The sequence below is a fragment of the Echiichthys vipera genome, assembly GCF_963691815.1.
Source record: "Echiichthys vipera genome assembly, chromosome: 11".
In the NCBI taxonomy this organism is placed as follows: Eukaryota; Metazoa; Chordata; class Actinopteri; order Perciformes; family Trachinidae; genus Echiichthys; species Echiichthys vipera.
The window spans coordinates 17,323,503-17,343,459 of record NC_139836.1 but is presented as its reverse complement, the minus strand read 5'-3'; the positions used below and the strand labels follow the sequence as shown (position 1 = coordinate 17,343,459).

Here is a 19,957-nt window from a genome sequence, read left to right as displayed (position 1 = left end):
CCACTTTCTAAAAATAGAAGGCAGGAAATGCCCTGCCATGAATTATTAATGTGAAACACACAGGATCAGACAACACGTGCAGCTACAGAAAACCCTTAATAAGCTAAATGTTGGACTGCAGATCCACAAACATCAAAGCAAAAATTAAACCATTAAATGAGGGGGGATAAATGCATATGTATTATTTAGAGGCTCGCCACAAACATAATTTAGTATCAAGGAACAACATCTTAAAGCTTTATTTGTGCGGTAATAGCATATACGGGGTCGTAAATGTTACAGCTACATGATGTTTTCTCTTTTTGATGTCTCCACTAGATGGCAGTATTATCACCTGTTTCAGTGCAGCCCTTTCGGGAAAGTAGTGTATTCTTTAGACTTAATACACGGGATAATGTGTGTGTCACAGGTATTTGTCATAAAAAAACCGTTTTGATTTTCGGAATTCGCGTCCCTTGAAAAAATAGGATAATTGTTGTCATCACGCAACACATTTCTGTAGGACACATTTCGATGCTGCAGCTTTAAAATCACATCAAACATTTATATCCCATGTATTATTCATAGACCCCGACCTATTAACAGGACTAGATGACGTAGACATATTAATACTAAGAAGATAAGTTAAAATGCATATTTAGGAAAATAGGTGATCATTATCACAACAATTAGCTGTGTCGCGCATTGATCCGCTGCTGTTGAAGCCCTCGTACAGTTCGATGCCCACAGTGGGATTTACGATTTATGGAGCTGAAGGTGAAAACCGAGCCGTGCCAAGTCTTAAACACTCTCTGCTCTCCGTCAGCCACACTTCCACTATAACATTTAGAGAAAAAGACTTTACACACAAAACCAAAACAATCATGGCTGCTCTACTTTCGGCTTGCGTGCACTTCTCATCGGAGGGCAAAAAGATAAGAACACTACCATCCAATTTAAACACATCAAATAACGTACCTTTGGACAAAACCCTAGTGCATTTGTTTGCCAATCCAACATGTGTATTTAAAACATGTTTTAAAAAACTTCCACCCTTTTACTCGTATGTAATATTATTTATGTACATATATTTTTCGATGTCAGACAGGGGCCTGTTATATGGCAATAGTAATGACAGAAACACACAGGCCAAGAAAGACAATAGCTCCTTTCTCAACGAAAAGCACACCATTTATATGTTTGGCTAAATGTAAAAATATATAAGTTAATCTGCGCTAATGTGTGAGTTAATACATTTCCCTTTACACAATTCCACAGTGATAGCCAGAAGTGTACAATATATTTACCAAAAAGTAAGCTTGGTTACCTCTAATGTAAAATAAAAGTACAATCAAATTCCAGAATAAATAGGAAATTTCATCAACACTTTAAACTATTTTGTTTCGCTAAATCAAACCTTTTGAAGTTCACATGCAGCAGAAACAGCCCAAGGTGCTCCCATAGCTGGATTAATGTTATTTGAGGATAAGTGAAGTCCACCTTCAGAATCTATGCATTTGACGGGCATCATTTTGTTTTTCTACTGAACACGTGTCGCATGAATAAGAGGATTTTTGTTTAATCAAATGGTTTTATTCAAAACAGGCTTTTGAATATATATATATATATATATATATTTACCTGATCATATAGCCAGAAGTTTCCGTTTAAAACTAGAGATTTCCTCTTTTTTTCATGTGACTCCTAAAAATATTTTGGGCAGCTATGTGTGTGCAGAGTCTTGGTGCAGCTTTTATTTAGTTTAAAACAACCCCAAAAACGTTTCAAATCTTTTGTTCCAACACCTGATTTAACACCGATTCACTAAAAGAGGTCATCGACGCGCGTGCAACAGCATACATAATATTAGAAAAGCTCCAGACACACTAACAGACCATAATCGCGCACACACATTGCAATTTCCTTTTAAAATATTATACAATTAAACTGATATTTCGTTAGGGTAAAGTTTTTTTTTTAATTCATGTTAGAAAAAACATTCCCAGAACTATCAGTTACGTGCCAGATGTGTCATAGTGCAGTTTAATATTTAAGAGCCAATTCAAGAACTCGTATCCTTTAGTCGAATAAATAAAAGTCAAATACCTTTCTATTGAAAACAATAACTTGGGTTTTATTGAAACCACATGTTAACTATGATGTCTAGCTGAGCCAAAATGACCGCATGAAGCAGCTGATCTTCTACATGGATCTCTGATTATAACACACACACACACACACACACACACACACACACACACACACACACACACACACACACACACACACACACACACACACACACACACACACACACACGAAGAAAATGCAGCCAAGGATCACAAGTGTCAAAATGAATGTTCATGCTAGTTTTACCAGTGTTCTCTAAAGTGAGTCAGCACTCAGGATTGACGCTCTACTGCACATTTGCTTGTTTGCGTCCAGCTGCGGAATTACCAGATGAGTTTGTTTTAATAGCATGTTTAATTGGAACTGTCCTGCGTAAAAGCTTAAATGTTAACACCTTGGATAATTTTGCGGTTATTGGATTCGTGAGTCAGTGTTATAGGCCGGGAAGAAAACACTAGTTCAAGGTTTTATTCGGAACATTTTCTGCTCGTTTAGTTTGCTGTTCACCTGTAAACTTTAAATGTTAACACCTTGGATCATGTTTGCGGGTATTGGATAGGTGATTAGGTGTCGTTGGCCGGGATGAAAAGATTAAATCCGGTTTTATTCGGTACATTTTCTGCTCATGTCGTGCGCATCTGGCGGTGACCTTGAACGATCATCTCTCCCTACACTGCCAGAGAAGAATGTGGATAAATCACAAAAGACTGCACTTTGTTTAGTCGTCCTTGCTCACCAGTGCCCGGACAAACACCTGGATCAGCTATATAAAGAATTTATAGGTTTCACGAGTATAGACTTGCATCCCGAATTGGTTTTAAATGTTTTTTTAAAAGAGACCAACCATTTTTATCTTACCATTCCAAAATCACACTGATCTTAAAAATGTAAAATCGATCAGTTGTTTGTCAAAACACTTTAAGCACAGTACCCAGAAACATGGGACATTCTGTTGACAATATTGTATATTGTTTGTTTTTGAAGCATGTCTTCCCTTGTTCTCTAAAACTGTTCAACCTGGAGAGTCTTTAGGTCCAACACAACATAATTTAATTCACAATGTGTCTGCATATTGTAAATTGCGATGTGGCTTTGTAAAACTGGACCACAGTGACATTCAGTCAGCAGCAACGTCTTATTATGTTTTGAGTTGATGCCATCAAAATGAATATATAGAGGATCCATCTGACTCCCCGGGTACGCCTTTACGCAGCCTTTAATGACACCAATTATAGAGCCTTATCTTTACAAAATGTATAGTCACTCACGTTTTAAGCTATAACGCATGTTCATCATCATCATAATGACCTAATAACATGATATTGAGCACTTTTTGGGGTTTCACATTTTTTTGACAGAACTACATTTCAATCGTTGCACTATTTCCCGCGTTTTAACAAACATGTTGATGTTCGTCTCATCAGAAAACACTCCTTTGTCTTCAATATTTAGAAGACAATGCGTTCTCACCTCTTAAGATTGGAGCAGTTAGTACTCATACCTCAGAGACCTTAGAGGGGCGGTGCTGCCACCTCTCCTCCTCCCAGCTTCTGGCTCTCGCAAACAGGAGGCAGGCTCGGGGCGTGCAGCTCCCAAAAAGTACTCAGGGGCGGGGGGCAGAGGGGGTGCGACATCTAGACAGGAAGACAGCTCCAGATCGATGAGACCGAGGTAAAGAACCACCATCGAACTGCGCTGAAGCAAAGTTTGTTTAGTTGTTTTTTTCTTCTTCATTACGCGCACCGATCCCCCTGCTCTCCAAACCGAGAAGATGCCCAAATCCTCACCGTGCGTATTCCCATGGTCATCCCTGTGGCTGGCATCTTTGGCAACTTTGGTGGTGCAGTCGGTGCTCTCTTCTTCCTACTCTTCCTCCTCTACATACCAGAGATCTGCGACCGGCGGGAAGCGACCGGGCTTCATGGAGAGGACGCTGATTCTCCTGGATGTCAACACACGCAGTCCGATTAGAGTCCTCAACGACAACTTTCTTTCTTTGCAGCTGGACCCCTCGATCATCAAAGACGGTTGGCTGGACTTTCTGAGGTACCAAAGAATTTTCCTGTTCATCAACAACATCGATATGTCACTGCCCACCTCATAAATGTTGTCTCGTCCTTTTATTCATTACGCACGCAGCCACGTTGACTGAATTGTCGTGGAGTGAGCCAACGCGCTTCTTCCTTCACCCAGGGTACTGAGTGGTCCAATGCTCCACAAACCTAGCCCATAATTTAATAAGGCGACGCCGAAAGTGAATGTTTGGTCCCAATGCTATCTATTTTGGGTGCACAGGAGACTCAGACAGTTAACAGTGTGTCGATTACTACACATCGATTTCACAAGTCATCAAATCTAGTTTTGAGGTTTTATTATTTCTCCTAAAACGACTAAACATCTAATTTGACTCCTGTTTCAGTATTCCTTTAGAATGCATTGGGACTTCAGTTTTGAGACCTTTCATCTTAGTGAATTTCTCACAACAGTCCAGATGTCACTAGATTATGACACTGGCACATGTTTTGACCCTGGATTATGAATAATGACATTTTACTATTACCAAAAACCTGGCAAATTACATGTATTGGATGTTTACACTAAACACTGGGCTGTCAATAGACTGCTGAGTTCTCATGTGCTGGATTGGATTTGATTTGATATATGTATATATATATATATATATATATATATATATGTGTGTGTGTGTGTGTGTGTGTAAATATGGCAAAAAGATTTCATAATTTTCAACAGTGCATTTTATAAACTTGAAACTATTTTATAAACTTGGAACTATTTACTCACCAACATCGAGGATACCCTAGCATAAAAGAAAACAGCTTTATTATGTTACAATAAATGGGAACATTTTTAGTTTTCACTTCCACATCACACCCTATTCCTGTTCATCATTTCTCTCTTTCACATAAACCCCTTTACAACTTCGTCCAGGGTTGGTTGTTTATTGCTAAAGCATTTTATTATTAATATATATTATTTTATATTCACAATTCACAATTTGAGTATTGCTTGATTTGGCTGAATTAACGTAAACAAGCGGTCTGTGCAGTCTGCAAGCCTGTCGGCCGTCATTTTATTGTGTGGACTTGAAGCCACGTAAGCTTTAATGGAAAATTCAGGGATTTACAACTAAATAAAAGTCCGTCATAGTATACTTGTATTCTTTTTCAAAACATTCAAACTTCACACTAGATAGTTTTTAAATGTCACCTAGACCTACAACTAAATTGCCTTTTCTTCTAATGCTTTCTATATAAAGCCTATATCATAGCTAATAAAGTATTATTTTCAATAGCCTGCTATATCTTAATTGCAATTAATTGTGTTTCACTTGCAGGAAGCAAACAAAAAAGCGAAGGACACTTTGCAGTAGTTCGTGACAGCTAAAAAAACGCAGCTCCAGATACGTGTGTCTGTTTTGTCTTTATACTAAGGCCATCGAATTTAAGAGATTAAAACCTCTAAACCTTATATAGTCGTGTTGTTTTAACCCTTCGTTCCTCAGGTTAAACCGGACACTACTTGTTGCTTCTTTATGCTTTTTCCTCAGGATGACGGATTATGTTCAAGTGTGTTTGTTGGGCCCGTAGATGTGAAAGAGAAAAACAAAGGCAGAACTGTTGTGAAAGGCCCGTTGTGCCTTAACAGCCACGGCAAACTTACAATGACTTCATTTTTTAAATATTTTTTTTAGGTTTTCTTTTTTAATACATGGTTTTGTCATACAGTAAACCGAGCGGAGTCAAGTTTCCCTCCCTAATGTATATGCAAGCATAAATAACATTTGACTAACGCGCAGCTGTGACTGTCGTGTCCGCAGCTCGAAGCGGCTCGTGACCCTGGCGCGTGGCCTGTCGCCTGCCTTTCTGCGTTTCGGAGGGAAGCGGACCGACTTCCTGCAGTTCAACAACCAGAAGAACCTCGCCAAGTTCAGAGGGCCGGGGCCAGACTACTACCTGAAGAACTACGAAGACGGTGATTACACACGAATGACCAATTATTTCCTCCAAGTTGTTTATTTGTTTTGCACAGCGCGCACTTCCTTGTAAATTTCAGCACGTCCCTAGGCCTACAATGAACCCTACGAGGGGTGTTAGCTTCAGTTTTTTGATAAAATTGTTTTAGGGAGGTGCTTCTAATATTTACCCTCACTAAACGGTTGAACAAATATTAAAACGTCGCAATACGATACAGCTGGAGACTATTTAACTGCGCCTCAAAATACAGCCTCTAAAACTACCATAGTTTCGATAAAACTTGAAAATGTAATCCTCCATGAAGCTAGGTCACTGGGCAGTATTATAATGTAGCTAGGTTGGTTTTAGCTAGGTGTAGCAGATAAAATACCAACTCGGTGTATAAGGGCGCTAAAGATATTGTTGTTGTTTTTTTAAAACATGGTGTAGGCTATTCTGCCTGGTATAAAGCCTGTGACTGCTCTCATTGATATAAAGCGTGTGTGTTTTCCACTGCATATATTTCAAAATAATATCAGAATTATTTAAAATGACACAACCTTTTAAATTTCAACATGTGGTCCTCGTTTTAATTGCAATTTTTTTTGCAAACTCTACAGATAAAATAATAATAATAAGATTGGGTTTTTTTCTCAGCTGTTAATTGTTCGCACTCACACACGCTCACACACACAGACAGACACACACACAGGCCTGAAATACACACACATGCAAACAGTAGTTATACCAGATGTGCCTTACTCAAGGGCACCTCGGCAGTGCCCAGGAGGAGAACTGGCACCTCTCCAGCTACCAGTACACACTCCGTACTTGGTCCATACCCGTTCCTAAGCCAAGTTCCCATGGACTGATCTGATGCCGCCTCCCCCCAAAAAGTGTTTTAAGTTGTGATACATAATATTTTTGACTAAAAACATATCAACATTAGCAACATAAGCATGATACTGTTCAAACCCATGACCCCATTAAAGTAGTGTAAATTTCTTCCATCTATGCCGGCTTGCAGATATAGTGCGCAGTGACATTGCATTGGACAAACAGAAGGGCTGCAAACTGGCCAGCCACCCTGACATAATGCTGGAGCTTCAGAGGGAGAAGGCTACCACAACACAGCTCGTCTTGCTGAAAGAGCAACTGTCCAACATCTACAGCAACATTACAATAACAGGTAGGAGATCACACACACAAAAATATGTCTTTTCGGGTGCAGGTTCATATCCTAAAAAGCATGTCATTCATGTTCACAAAGCTGAGTCTGGACTCAGAGGGTCATGCACGTTCATGCTGATACGTATAAACACACACACACACATGCACACACACACACACACACACACATACACGGACACGCAAACGCACACACACACGGTTCAAAGCATGGCAATGTAAACCATCAGCTTTCAAAATGACAAATGTAATTTGTAAAGGAGGAATGTGGGGATGGATAGAGGAGTGCAGCAGCAGAGGCTAGTAAACAGAGCACTGACATTTTCACTGGTCACAGTTAACTCAACCTGACCGCAGAAGGAACTCTGGAGTCTGGATTTTGGGTGGGCTGCATTTCTTATCTGTTACTGTGATTGACTTGGATGGAAATGAGGAACTGCATGAGAAGAGAGAAAATTAGGGATTTGTCTGTTTAAAATGGCTGCAGTTCTTGGTGTGCATAAGAAGATGGGGTCGGGTCAGAAATGATCAGTTAACACTCTTTGTGTGGATTTAAAGAGCTGAGACTATTGACTGACAAAATAAAGGAAGTAATAGAAAAGTACAACAAGTTTAACTGTAATCCCTTAGTAAAATATCAAATGGAACAACGTTATTAGAACAATATACCTAATTCTATTCCACCTCTTTGTACAGAAACACACTTTCTATGCTCCTTAGCATCTCCAAAAGATCGTGGGTGGGGATTGTCTCTTGGGTGGGCAAGATTTTTATTCTGAAACAGAGAACCACCCAGAAAGTGAGTCTTAAAAGTCAGAGAGCTCCTGGAAAAATAATTGTGGCCAGCAATTCAATCAAAGAGAATGCATTTATTTTGTGGGAGTAAAATTCAGACTTTAAATTCTGCTTTTACATGGTTAAAAGTTCAGATATGGTAATGTCGCAATCCCATGTTCAGTGTAGATCCAGAAAATATGAAATATGTTTTGAAAAGGTAATGATGAATTACACAAAACAGAATAGAAAATGACATATCTACCTCAAGAGAACCTGTGTGTCACTATATTTCATCACACACAAATGATTGGTGGCCTTGCATGAGTCGGTCTTCAGTGAGTTCTCCATGTTTTTTAGAAGGTCTCGCTTCCCTGCGATTGCACTGTGTTTCCATACAAGTGAGAGATGTGGAACAATGTGTATCAGCTGTGTTTTTTCACATACTCTCAGGTGCAATATTAAATCCATAGCTCTGTTTCTTTTATCAAAATAGGCAAATATGAGGGCTCACTTCACAAGTTAAGTTCAGGGGTCATGTAGTAGCCCATTATTCTGTGTGCTTCATGTACAGCAAGTGCAGGGCACACTAATAACAATGCTCCGTACTATTATTTGTCAAGTGTATTCATATTCAAATTTCAGTGCGCTACTTGTCTCGCAGCATTGCCAACACATGCACAAAAAATATGTCAAACTGTGCGGAATGATAGAGAATGGTTTGCTATGACTTATCTCAAAGATTATCCAAGCTGTTTTTCCAAAAATCCCTAAAACATGCGCAAAAACTTCCATATACACAATAGGGGAAATTCGAAAAACAACCTGAATAAAGCTCAAACCCCACTCCCTCTTTGGGGTCATACTGATTCACTATACTTTAACGTAGACAAATGGTTAAAAGTTTAAATGGGTTTACGTTTTGCATAGCTTTCAGAGCGTTTCAGATTTTACAGTGGGTGAGCATGGGATGAAAAGTTCATTTTTGAACGGCGTGTACAGAGCTAGAATGGGTGACATCACAGCTAGAGTGAAGAGGTGCTGTAAAATCTTCAGAATTTTTTTATAACCATTGTCACTCTTCATGCATAATTTCACAATGTAGGAACATTTGTGCTGGTTGCAGACATGTTACTACGAGATCAAACAGACTTCTACATTTGAGTCTGTGAGCCTCCAAGTGACACGAGTACCAACCAACTGTTACGTTGACTACCATAGAAACTGAGACAAGATTCTGGAGGCAAGCAGACAGTGCCAGTTTTTTAACCTTAGACTTAGACTTCTCTTTATTGATCCCTTTGGGATGACTCCCGCAGGGAAATTGAATTGAAAACCTGCTCTTTTTCTCATATAATGACCCCACAAACATAAAAATTACATCAACACATTTGGTAGTCTCTTCTCTCTGGTTATTATAATATTATGGTGATTAGACTCACAGTCTTTGTTTGTTTGAGAAGTGTAATCTCTGTTTAATTAACTTTCTGTCTAAAGGCTTTTCTGTCTCTCTTCAGCTGTTCTAATAAAATGGACATAAAAGAGCCTTAGAAAAAACTGTTGCAGTGTTGCAATTGTGCTAAAAGGAACTATGGCCCTTGCAGTCTTTAATTTTGTTGCCACAGGAACTTGAGGAGTTTCCACGTAGACCCAACCTTATTAAGTGCTTAAATTGACTGTTGTTTTTATCAATTAAGCATTTCTGATCAAGCATTGCGATGGTCATTATGTGATGACAGTTTCAGACAATATCTAGTCTTGTATTTAAACTAATAAAACCATGCCCGAGACAACTAGCCTGTTTCTCACACATGTGGTGTGGCGCTAATGTGTCCCAAAATTAAGACCACATTTCCCATAAACCCTGCTGCTTCCTGTCACAAAGAGGATGTTACCACTTGCTCACTTTATGCCGCTGCAGCATTGAGTCCTACAGTCTTCACGGGGGTAGTCTAGTAAAAATAAACACGGTAATAAGATACTGATGATTAAATATGCTCTTTTAAGCTCATTCAACTGTTATGCAGCAGATTCAATTTCTTTATTCCTAAAATTGTAATATTTTAAACTGATTTGAGATAAAAGAGTTGAAAATATTGAAGCAATGCCACTTATAGTGATAATGACTCACCTCAAAATGTTATTTTCAGACACATTTTTTCATAATTTTACTGATTGCTTAGGGTACAACGGAGGACTTTGTCTTTTGAAATGTAAACTCCTGGTGTGGTGGTTAAGTAGAATTAAGAGACAGACAGTGGCGCCATGGTGTTTTTGAGCAGGTGCCATAGTTGTTATCAGACTGGTTGGCAAGGAATGGGTAGATGAAGCCAAGCAGAAGGACCGTATTTACCCAAAGTCTATTTACTGTGAAGTCTATTCACAGAAACAGCTTTGTGAAGCAGCTGTTTTCTTTTTATGGTACAAAACTTGGTTTCGAGTGGAGTCTTACATATATTGGCCGTTTAAATAGATTACCAGTATACTGAAAAAGTCGTGAGAGTGTGAACATGTTGGCACTATGGTCTCATTATTACACTCAGTTGAACTCCAAGCATGTTGTGTAAACTGGAACCTGTGCTTCACATCTCTGTGGTGGAGAGTAACAGGGGTACAGAGGCACTAGGGATGTGTTTAAATATGGTCTGGTAACAATCACACTGTGTGTGTGTGTGTGTGTGTGTGTGTGTGTGTGTGTGTGTGTGTGTGTGTGTGTGTGTGTGTGTGTGTGTGTGTGTGTGTGTGTGTGTGTGTGTGTGTGTGTGTGTGTGTGTGTGTGTGTGTGTGTGTGTGTGTGTGTGCGTGTTCGTGTTCGTGCAGTAGGTGTTTTAAGGACCTTTAACAGTCTCGCTCCATCCTTTTCCACTCACCACTGTCTGATCTTTGACCTAGGCTTGTTAGTGCTATCCATAATGGGGCCACTCCGAGCTAACACACACACGCACACACACACACACACATTCAGCAGGGGAATTTAGTCAGGAAAATACCCCAAGCTCAGACAAGGTCATGGTCAGAGTAATCTCATGTCTCTCTGCTGGAGTATATCCCTCCATCAGGCATCACTTCTTCAATTCTCTCTTCTCTTCACTTTCTCTGCCTCCATCAGTTCCCTCTTCTCCGCAACGTAACACCTCTCCCTCATTCTCTCTCTCATGTTTACTGTTAGTTTAGCTGTGTATATTGTGAGTTCATGTGAAAAATCCTAGGTCTTTCATTACACTTCAGAGAATGAGGCTGTCGATCCGTTCAACTTGTGACCTCAAAGTCCTCCTCTGTGTGTTTAAGGCTCAAAGGATAAACACAACTCAATATAAGGAATTCCTATACTGTGTTATTCTTGTAGTGTAGGGCTGTTCGATCAATATTTGAGAACATGGACATGAAGATATCTTCCCAAAACAGAGAAACTGGAGAAGCAAGAGTCAGGATGTTTTCAGTTATGAGGTGTGCAGCTGCTCATGAGATTTAAATAGGAATCTTGTTTTGCTATTTTTCTCTACGCGTTAACGCAAATTCCTGTTACCGCTACAACTTTTTTGACGCATATAAATGCGCACACATTCTGTGATTATGACCATGTAGTTTGGGAAATCAGGAAATAATGCAGCAGTAACACTTTGGATGCCAAGCAGAAACAAACCTCCTTGAGCAGAAATGAATAGGATACTCTTTTGAATGTTAAGTTCAGCGTTAAAGCCCTACTAGATTTTCTGCTGATGTGAACTCAGTTACCACCAGAGTACGTTGAGTCTGAAATACCACTTACTGGCCAAGCATACAGCTGATGAAGAGAGCCCTCCTCCCCCTCGGGGGATTCATTAGTTCTGACACATAGATCTGACCCATCACCCATACAGAAAGTTTCCAGCCAACCTGGCCGTGGGCAGACCAATCACAACTCTTACTTTTGTGGGTTGGGTTTAAGACAATGACTGACAGCATCACTGCGCAGTCTGCAGGTCTGTTCAGCACGCAATTTTTTAGGCCCACGAAACCCAGATCTAACAGTTAAACTAGAAAGCACTAATCAAATATGACTAGCGATTCAGTTACTGTATTGGCTATTTATTGCATGACTAGCATAGCATAACAGGCTCACAATGGCTACCATTTGGAGAAATTGACAACCAATTCTTGGCCTTTGGTTTCCTTTAGCGGCAACCAGGGTTGAACATAAGTAAAGAGACAGTAAACGGCCAAAGGTGAACCCCAAAGAAATATTTTTTGTTGCATTAGATATTTCAATATTGCAGTTACAGTCAGTGCTGAAAACAACAATGCTACATGTGATTTTACTCACCTGTGCGCAGGCATCTGTTTTAGAGACAAAGGCATAACAAACTAAATTGTTTGACTTTGGGGTGAAAGGTTCAACTACTACGAAAAGGACATTAGTGCATTTATCATTAAGCTGACATAAGCTGCATAGTATCTTAATTGCTTAAATTATAAGGTGACTAAAAACGGCGACCATGTTTTCTGTTTCAACAACCAAAAGCTGTAGCCAGTTTTTAAAAGTTAGTGTTGAGCCGTGTATACAATGTTTTCAGGAACGCGTTTTAGTGTACCGTTTAGCTGTAATTTGAGAATGTTTGTGAGCCTTTGCTGTGATTGGTTGCAGTTCACGTTTCCATGGCTTTGACTGATTTCAGGTCTATCCAATTGCATCCAGAAGCATTGATGGTGCAGTGAAGTATTACACTGCACCGCTGATAACGCCCATTGGAAATCAGAAGTGAACTGAGGAGGCCCAAACTAACATTTGCGATTAGTCTGGTGATGTGAGGCTACAGATAGATGCAGCCTGACATCAAGATTTAGCCTCTCCTCTTTCTCTCTTTCTTAGTCTGATCTCACTTGTGTGGTATCAAGTGACACAAATATTTACAGTGTCTAATCAGTTGTGGGGTTTAAGTAAACATAGCTGAGAGTACATCAGATACTAATACCTGAGCCCTTCTCTTTGAACTAACATAGGTGCAGCAGTCACAGCCAGAAGCCTCTCACTGAGAGCTGCAGGGCTCCAATGAAAGGAAACATGAGGAGAATGACAAAACAGAAAAGTGTGAAGCAATACTAATGTAACCCTGCTTTCACAACAAACGTGCCAGCGCAACAGAGCAAGCCATTATTTTATACTGCGGTAGGGGCTACACGCTCTTGAGCAGCTGCACAAGCCAAAGTGCACAGTGGGACACACCGTCCTGATTCTCCACCAGGTTTTCAAAATGTTAATTGATCTTTGACCTCCAAATGCGCTGACAGGAGGAACTGAATAAATCTGCAGCTCACGATGGGCTGTGGATGGGCTGGCACATCTAACCTTCATATGAAAGACTGGACTTTTACCTTTTTATAACTCTTAACACAGTCTTTCCTTAATGTAACCCTATCCATAATTAAAACATAATTTTTTGCCTGGTCCACAATCATTGCCAAACTTAACCATACCTAGGTTGTCGTGCACAGAGAAAGGAAGAATTTAAAAAAAGTTGCTAATGGACACTGTCACTGAACATAGGCTTTGCAGAATTGTCCAGTGTTGATTTGCTGTGTAGAAGAGAATGGAGTGAAAGTTAAGTTTGTGCATGTTTGAACTGTTTTTTGATCCTACCAAATCTTGGGATACAAAATATCAGACTACATCTACACTGCTACGTTTTCCCTTTATAAACAAATATCTTTTGCTATGTTTACCCCTCATGTCGACACTACTCCGGTGTTTCTGAGTCCCTAAAATGGAGACATTTGGAAACGCTGCTGAGCCAGTTTTAGTATGAAAACTCTTGGGTAGTATTTTAGTCTGGAGGGGCAGAAAACGAGACCTTTGGAAACAATGACACAGAAACCCAGTCAGACAGTCTGACATACCTTTTGTGATTTCATCTTCCATGGGTGGGTACTCCTTTGCTGGTGATGGATAATGCTCCTGGTACCAATTTACTATTTTGCTGTATTGGCTTTGCTTTCCAATATGTCTTTTCCACAGCTGTTACCCCCCTTTTACTCAGTTCCACCTCATTGTCGGTCCAAGCAAATAAATCCCTTATATTACTATTCACATTTGCTGTTCTTCCTCCAAAATATTTGATGTATTTTCTACTTATACATCCATAATTTTCAGCTGCAGAGTGAAGTTAGACAATCTGCCTCCTGTCTACACCAGCAAGCGCATCTCCAGTGTATGCGAATGTTAACGTGATGCTCTCTCCGGCATGTTAATATGGACAGAGATTATTTCTGACGTTGGGCTAAAGCGCTTGTCAACAGACCGCTTTTGTTTTGAAACGCTGTTTTAGAATGAAATAATAGTTGTAAGTTGGATGTAGCCTAAGTAAGTATGGCAGAAAATATCAGATAGGATGGGGATGCAAAGTTTGAAATGATATGATGATAAAGTGATTGTTTGCATTCCTAATGTAGTTTATAGCATCCTTGTCAGATGGTTTGCAGCATGGGAAATGCTTTTTGACCTCCACCTCATTCTACGCTACCTTGTGAAAACTGCAGTATGTGCTCTGATGTGAAACTGGTAAAACTAAAGAGCACACATTCTGTATTTTACAATTGCTTTGGATCAGTTATCGCAAAACTCTTTCGTAATTTAATAATGAGAAGGGAGAAGACAGAAGGGAAATTCATGTCCTTGACAAAAACTATTAGTCCTTAAACAGGACATAGAGAACGGCATAAGGTTAAATATTTGGGGAGACAAACATTAGGAGCAGGCACAGAAAGGGGATTTTACTGAACATCTGTGAATGGCTTGAAAATCTTTTCATCAAAACAAACTGGCACAGCTGTCTATAGTCAGAGGGCCTCTAGTTATAACTTTCTGTTTTTACTCATTTAAAAATATTTTTTTTCTTGCAACAGTGGGAAACATGCTCTCTCTTCCTATTAGTTCTGCCACACAACTCTTCTGTCTTTATCCAGTCTTTTATTAATTTCATGTTCGAACCTCTTTAGTAAGGAAGAACTAGAATCGTTTATCCAAAATCTGCCTTATCTCCTTTGTTTAAAATCCCCTTAGTGAATATGCGCACATACTCACACGCAAGGCGTGAATTGTTATGGATTCATTTTTTGGTGTTGCAGGCAGCTGCCTCAATAACTGGTCCATCTCCAGCTCAATGTTGAATGCAGATTTATGAGAGTGTCTCCTGCCAAGTTTCACACTGTAACACCACAGTACAGTACAGCCAGTTGCCGTCACGGAGGGAGAATGAATATAATCTGCCTTGATTTGTTGATACCCATAATGATATTATTGGATATGAGCAGTCTTTGTGGATCTTGGAAAGGAGAGTGGTAAAACAAAGAACATTAAAGGTTGTGTGTATGTTTTTACATATTACAGATTGCCCAACTGTTTGCTTTACTGTACTTTTTTAAAGAAAGGACCTCGAAACCTGTTGTGCCATACTGCCAACAACTGAGGGGTGTTGAAACTCATAAATCTGCTGTAAGCTAAATAGCCACCTTCGGTTTTTATACAAATACATTAAGCTCTGGATCATCATACATAAATACAGTGGTTCCAAACAATGAGTTATTCAACAGGTTTTCCTGTCTCTGTCTCTGACAGTTACGTGAAGTAAAATAAATATGCTACTCATTTAAGAATGGATATTTAACACCTAATAAAATGTTTTGGCTTTTTTTCTATTTTAGCATTTGTAAAATTATAATAATTTCTATACGGTTATCGTGCACATACCTGTGCAGTGATCTATGCATACATTTACATGCACCTACACAAATAAGGATACATTAATTCCACATTTCATGTATGATTATAAGCAAGAGCAAGTTGTTTGAATATAAATGAAACAATATGCCTTAAAGGAATGAAAGGCAGTAATAGATCTGATTGAGCTAGGCAGGTTGTTCCAATCAGATCTGACTTTAAATTTAAAGGAAGTTTGCCCAAGTTCTTTAGCAATTAACAAAGAAAAAAATAATCATCTAACCTCATTCTATATGATGACCTTTATGTAACCACAAATAATTTTAAGTAGGAGAGATAGTTGAGTGAGATGCATTTACGAATAAATGGCAACCAAGGAAAATCAGCCTGTGAATGTTCTCATTTATCCAGGTCATCCTTATCCCCAAAGCAGTTTCAGTCAAAAGCAACTGGGCTTGGTTATTTGTCTAGGAAGACGTTTCACCTCTGATCCAAGAGGCTTCATCAGTTCATGTATGCAACTGACCAGGCCCTTGGGGATAACCAAGGAAAATGTCTTCTAGATTTAGTTGTTTACCATTTTAGAGATTCATACCTTTAACTGTGATGAGCAGAATAAATCTACATAAACTATTATAAACTACATTTATGAGCCTGAGGTACTCTGATACACTGTATCTGCATAATAGAAATATTGGTAATTTCAATTCTTATATTATTCTTTTCTATTTTTTCTCTGACCTGTAGGGTGAATCAGTGGATAAAACAATATAATATTGTCAGGCTCCAATTTATTTTCTTTATCACTAAGTCAGTATGGGGCTTAAAGGAAAATTAGGAATCAAGCCTGAGACCAATCTATTAAAACTTGCCCATTTTACTTGAGTGCTGTTGCACTAGGACTAGGACTTCCTCTTGTTCAGTAGAAGTTTGTTAAAAGATATCTGTTTTTAATGCCATCAAAATTAGTCTGTAATGTAGATTGAATTTGTGAGCTATCAGGCTTGGAAGAGTAAACCCACTGTTTCATCTGCATATAGTTGAATATGAAAATCAGACAGATTTGTGGAAGATCATTAATGAAAATGGAAAAAAGCAGTGGCCCTAGAAATGAGCCTTGGGGTACATCTTTTTCCATAATCATAAATTCTGACCGACGGCCCCCATAAGAGATGCACTGGTGTCTGTACTGAAGATATGTATTGAACCAAAGTAAAAAATGTTTTTAAAGACCAATTGCACAAACTTTGTCAAGGAGAAGGTAGTAATCAACCAGGTCAAAGGCCTTGGTAAGATCTACACTGGAAAACAAATTATTAATACTGTTATTTTTTCATTGCTGTGGCTATTTCACTGCTGTACTAGCTTGTTTTTTAAATAACCAAGGAACTCAAACAAAAACCTTTGTTTTTGTGCAAAATTAAAGAGGAGTAACCATTTTGTCAGAGGAGGAGATTTAAATAGTGTTTTCTTATGGCTACAGGAATAAAAAAAAAAAATAGGAAGTGTAGAGGCCCTTGCTTTGAATGACCTCAGCACATCTGCGTCCACAGGACATCACTAGTTTCTCACACTGCTCTGGTTTGATCTTGGTCCATTCTTCTTGCAGTCTCTTCCACTGTTTGGTTACTGTAGTGGGTTTCTTTGATGCCAATGATTTTCCAGATATTCACTATGTTTTTTTTTCTCTATGGGGGTACTTTGTTCTCTAATGTTGATCTCCAGTGTATGCATATTGCACCAGTCTACATATTGATGTCCAATGAGGAGCATACATCCTTGGTATATTTTGAAAGAGCAGTAGTTGCAGATAAGTTAGGTCTGGAACCGGTTCGGTATGGAGATACAATTTCAAAGTTATTGACATAATGAGATAGGTGATTAAAGATGAACTTTTCAAACATATTTACTCTATTTAATATTAACAATGTAAAGGGTTCTATAGTTATTAAATTCAAGAAGATCACCACCTTTATGTACAGTAATGGGGTAACTGGCACATTTCCAGATTAGTGGAATTAGGAAAAGTTTAAGTTGAATTAAGTTCGATGAACTTAAACTAAGAGAAGCCTGTAAATTAATCCATTTAATATACCAAGTTGATGTTTAAATGTCTTTTAAAGGAGCTAGGCTTCTCATTGCAAATTACTGTTGCTCTGCTCAGTTTGGTTTTAGGGTTTCACAGAATTTTCTTTACAGCAAATTAAATTATGCCAACACACTGATCATAATGTATTAAAACCAACAGGGAGTGCCGTAAAAATCATCAAACATGCTGTTGGCATAACAAAGACAATGACTCCCTCAGTCTGGCCTTTAGAGCCAAACCCACCTGGCAGCCAAGAACAACAAAACCAAAGCTAAGTTAGAAAACATGAGAGTATAAAGTTTGTACATTTGAACGTTAAATCATGAAGAATTTTTATAATTTTCTGCTCTATATCAATCTATTGACTTATATTGAACCCTATATACTGATATCTGAAATGCTCATTTGTTTTTGTGTTTTTGGACCCAGAATTAAGCCAATGCAGCACACTACACATTCCCACATGCAGGCTTTTTTCAATGTAACACAGAGCAGTAAAAGTAACATCTTCAGACAAAGGAGCTCTGTCAGAACATCAATAAATCACATGCCTTTACAGCTGCAACAATTAATCGATTAATTGATTGGTTGTCAACCAATTAAATTGATCGCCAACTATTTTGATAAATGATGAATCTTTTTGAGTAATTTATAAAATCCAAATTCTTTGTTTCTAGCTTTTTAAATGTGAATATTTTCTGGCTCTATGACAGAAAACTAAATATCTTTGAGTTGTGGAAAACTTGAGGCCTTTGGCAAACACTTATCAGCATTTTCAAAAACAACTAATCCATTAATTGATAAATTAATTGACAGAGTAATCATTAATTAATACAATCATTAGTTAAAGTCTTGCCTTATATCCTCTGTGTTTGACTGAATTTATTACATGCTATACAGCAGCCGACAATTATCAGTAGTGATATAAGCTCAGTATGACAAACTCTTGATAGTCATATTGCCAGCTTTTTTTTCTTCACTCTTTCCACATGGCATGCACAGATCCAAAAGTGTCTGTCTTTCCTTGATCGAAAGAATAACTAGAGTGTTTAAATCATAGATGGACATAGCATGTAATTCCATGTGTTTGCAATATGCCCCGAGACAAGTGCCAGCAACCTGCAAACGAATGTAATTTTAATAGCCTGATGCATGGGAAATGTTTGAAAGCAGTCCTTCCTCTCCTATGATTGTTTGGCATGGCATCCAACCTCCACATTTTTCCTCAGAACTCTAGAAAACATACGTTTTGTGTCAAATTTCAGATCATGGCACACTACCCTAAGCCAGTTCGTACGAATGGGATGGACCTGTAGCAGGAATGCTGGTACCTCTTGAGTGTGTGTGTGTGTGTGTGTGTGTGTGTGTCAGCTCTGTATGGGTCCAGATGAAGTTGTTATCCTGAGGGGAAACATGCCTCCTTCATTACCAGCGAGACACATTTTATTTCCTTAATTTGACTCTCAGGCTGTCATCCGTTATTTATGAGATTGCTGTGTTTGTGTGTGTGCGCGCCTGTCCATATGTATTCATTGTGTGTAAAGTTTGTACTGGAATCAGGGGCTAGGAGGGGGCTAGGAAGCTATAACCACTGTTTAGGGATGTGATTTGACCTGGTGTTTAAGAATGTTACACTAATGTTTCTTCTTTCAACTACTTACACTGGAATTTAACACACTCATTAGCGTCACAAAAATGTTTCACAGCATTTCTGCATCCGTGTGTGGTTGTGTGTGTGTTCGAAGAAAGCGTCTCCTTATCCTTGTAGTGAGAAAATACACTGCAGTCAGGGGGGAAAGGGGGACTGAGTATACAGGGCCTTCATGAGAGGAGGGCCTACAAATATTCTAGAAAGAGCCATGGGTGCGGGAAGTGGCCCATAGAGAATGCCTGTGTACAGGGTCCAGACGTTTGTGCTACGCCCCTGAGTGCATCAGTAAGAATCAGAAGAGTTCAGTCAGTTTTTTTTATATTACACATTTTTTTCAACTTTCTTTTGTCTGGCTAAAGTTTTTTGTTTGCACTCCTAATACTTTCCTTGTTACCCCTTTTCCTCAAGATTTAGTTTATATAATACCGTATATTACTCATTAACAACAGCAAACATACACAGACGTGTGTGAAAAGTTT

General features: G+C 38.8%; 1 protein-coding gene across 1 annotated transcript in view; it reads left to right on the top strand.

Annotated features, from left to right (window-relative positions):
* Window positions 1-3,773: 3,773 nt before the first annotated feature.
* The window catches only part of hpse2 (heparanase 2), a 55,085-nt gene continuing 38,901 nt past the window's right edge, over window positions 3,774-19,957 (top strand). The window contains exons 1-3 of the mRNA XM_083922600.1: window positions 3,774-4,155; window positions 5,948-6,102; window positions 7,111-7,272. Of these exons, the coding sequence (XP_083778726.1) occupies window positions 3,881-4,155; window positions 5,948-6,102; window positions 7,111-7,272 (592 nt within the window). The 5' untranslated portion in view covers window positions 3,774-3,880. The remainder of the gene's footprint in view (window positions 4,156-5,947; window positions 6,103-7,110; window positions 7,273-19,957) is intronic.